Source organism: Tupaia chinensis, unplaced genomic scaffold, assembly GCF_000334495.1.
Source record: "Tupaia chinensis unplaced genomic scaffold, TupChi_1.0 Scaffold149383_1, whole genome shotgun sequence".
In the NCBI taxonomy this organism is placed as follows: domain Eukaryota; kingdom Metazoa; phylum Chordata; class Mammalia; order Scandentia; family Tupaiidae; genus Tupaia; species Tupaia belangeri.
In genome coordinates this window covers 2,881,135-2,882,318 of record NW_006209227.1, presented here as the reverse complement: position 1 = coordinate 2,882,318, position 1,184 = coordinate 2,881,135, and the positions used below count along the sequence as shown (strand labels likewise).

The 1,184-nt window shown below is 62.7% G+C and overlaps 1 protein-coding gene across 1 annotated transcript in view; it reads right to left on the bottom strand.

The window, feature by feature from the left end:
- Positions 1 to 166, bottom strand: part of DGKD (diacylglycerol kinase delta) — a gene marked incomplete at its 5' end in the record, with an annotated part of 70,402 nt that extends 70,236 nt beyond the window's left edge. Inside the window, 1 exon segment of the mRNA XM_014585251.1 lies at positions 56 to 166. Coding sequence (XP_014440737.1) covers positions 56 to 166 — 111 coding nt within the window.
- Between the last annotated feature and the right edge of the window lie 1,018 nt (positions 167 to 1,184).

Genomic DNA, 1,184 nt, shown 5'->3' with positions numbered 1-1,184 from the left:
CGCAGCCCGGCACCCGGCCGGGGCACCCGACCCCCGCAGCCGCCACTCCGCTCACCTTGGCGGTTTTGGCGTAGTACAGCGTCCGCCCTCGCAGCTTGAAGTACCTCCTCTTGGACCGCTGGAACGAGCTGTTCTGTTTGGTCAGCATGCCCTCTTTGATGACAGTCTGCAAGTGCAGAAACACACTCGTGAACTCGCGCTACACCTCACGCTGCAGCCCTGCGCCCTCGTGCTCGGTGGGCTGCAGGCTCTCCCGCACTCGCCGGACCTCGACCTGTGTGCAGCCCAGCCCGCGGGGGCACACCACCCTCTAAGGGGCCACTGTGTGCCTGAGTGAGGTGGCATCACAGGCCCCAGGTGTGCCCTGGGTGTGCCCGGCAGGGCAAAAGCGGACACTGAGGCTGGAGGTCGGCAGGGAGCTGCGGCCGGGAGGGTGCCAGGACGCAGAGCTGCTGCATTCTCCAACTTCAGCATTTGGTATTTTTCAGCTATTCTTGGCCCCGTCTCCGTGTTCTCTGGCCTCCTGCCATTTCTCAGGATCCTGCTGCCAAAACTGTCTACGTCCACGGATCTGGGGTGCCGCCCTGTTCACAGCGACCTGCATCTGTGCCTACCACGAGAGGGAGGCACTGTAGCCAAAGGCACTCAGCCTGGCATGGCCGTCAACCCGAGAAGCCAACACATTACACTGTGACAGGAGTGCGCTCTGGACAAAGCTCGGGCCAGGAAGACCACTCGCCTCATCAAAGCCGATGATGGGGCAAGGCTTCTCGGGGTGCCACATGTCCCAGGCTGCTGCGCTCAGAAGTCAACTGCTCAGGATCGGCGTGGCCATGAGAGGCAGGAAAATAAGACCCGCAGCATCTGCACAGTCCTCACACCCACTGATGGGTGCCGCTCAGCGAGGGGCGGGCTTGCGGGCACACTGCACGGCCGGAGCCTCGCTCAGAGCGCTGTTCAATCACCAGTTCCTCCGCTCTGCGCGTGAAGCACCTTCCAAAGGCAGGCTATGTCCGCGATCCTCAGGCATCACCACTTAGAGCTGCCTGCCATAAAACCAGCATGGACCAGACACAGACCCTCCTGTAACCAAGACACCAACACACAAGGGAGGGCACTGTGTCCAGGGCCTGTCCGTCAGCCTCCTCAGAGGGAGGGAGTGGGCAGGGCAGACGGGGCAGAGC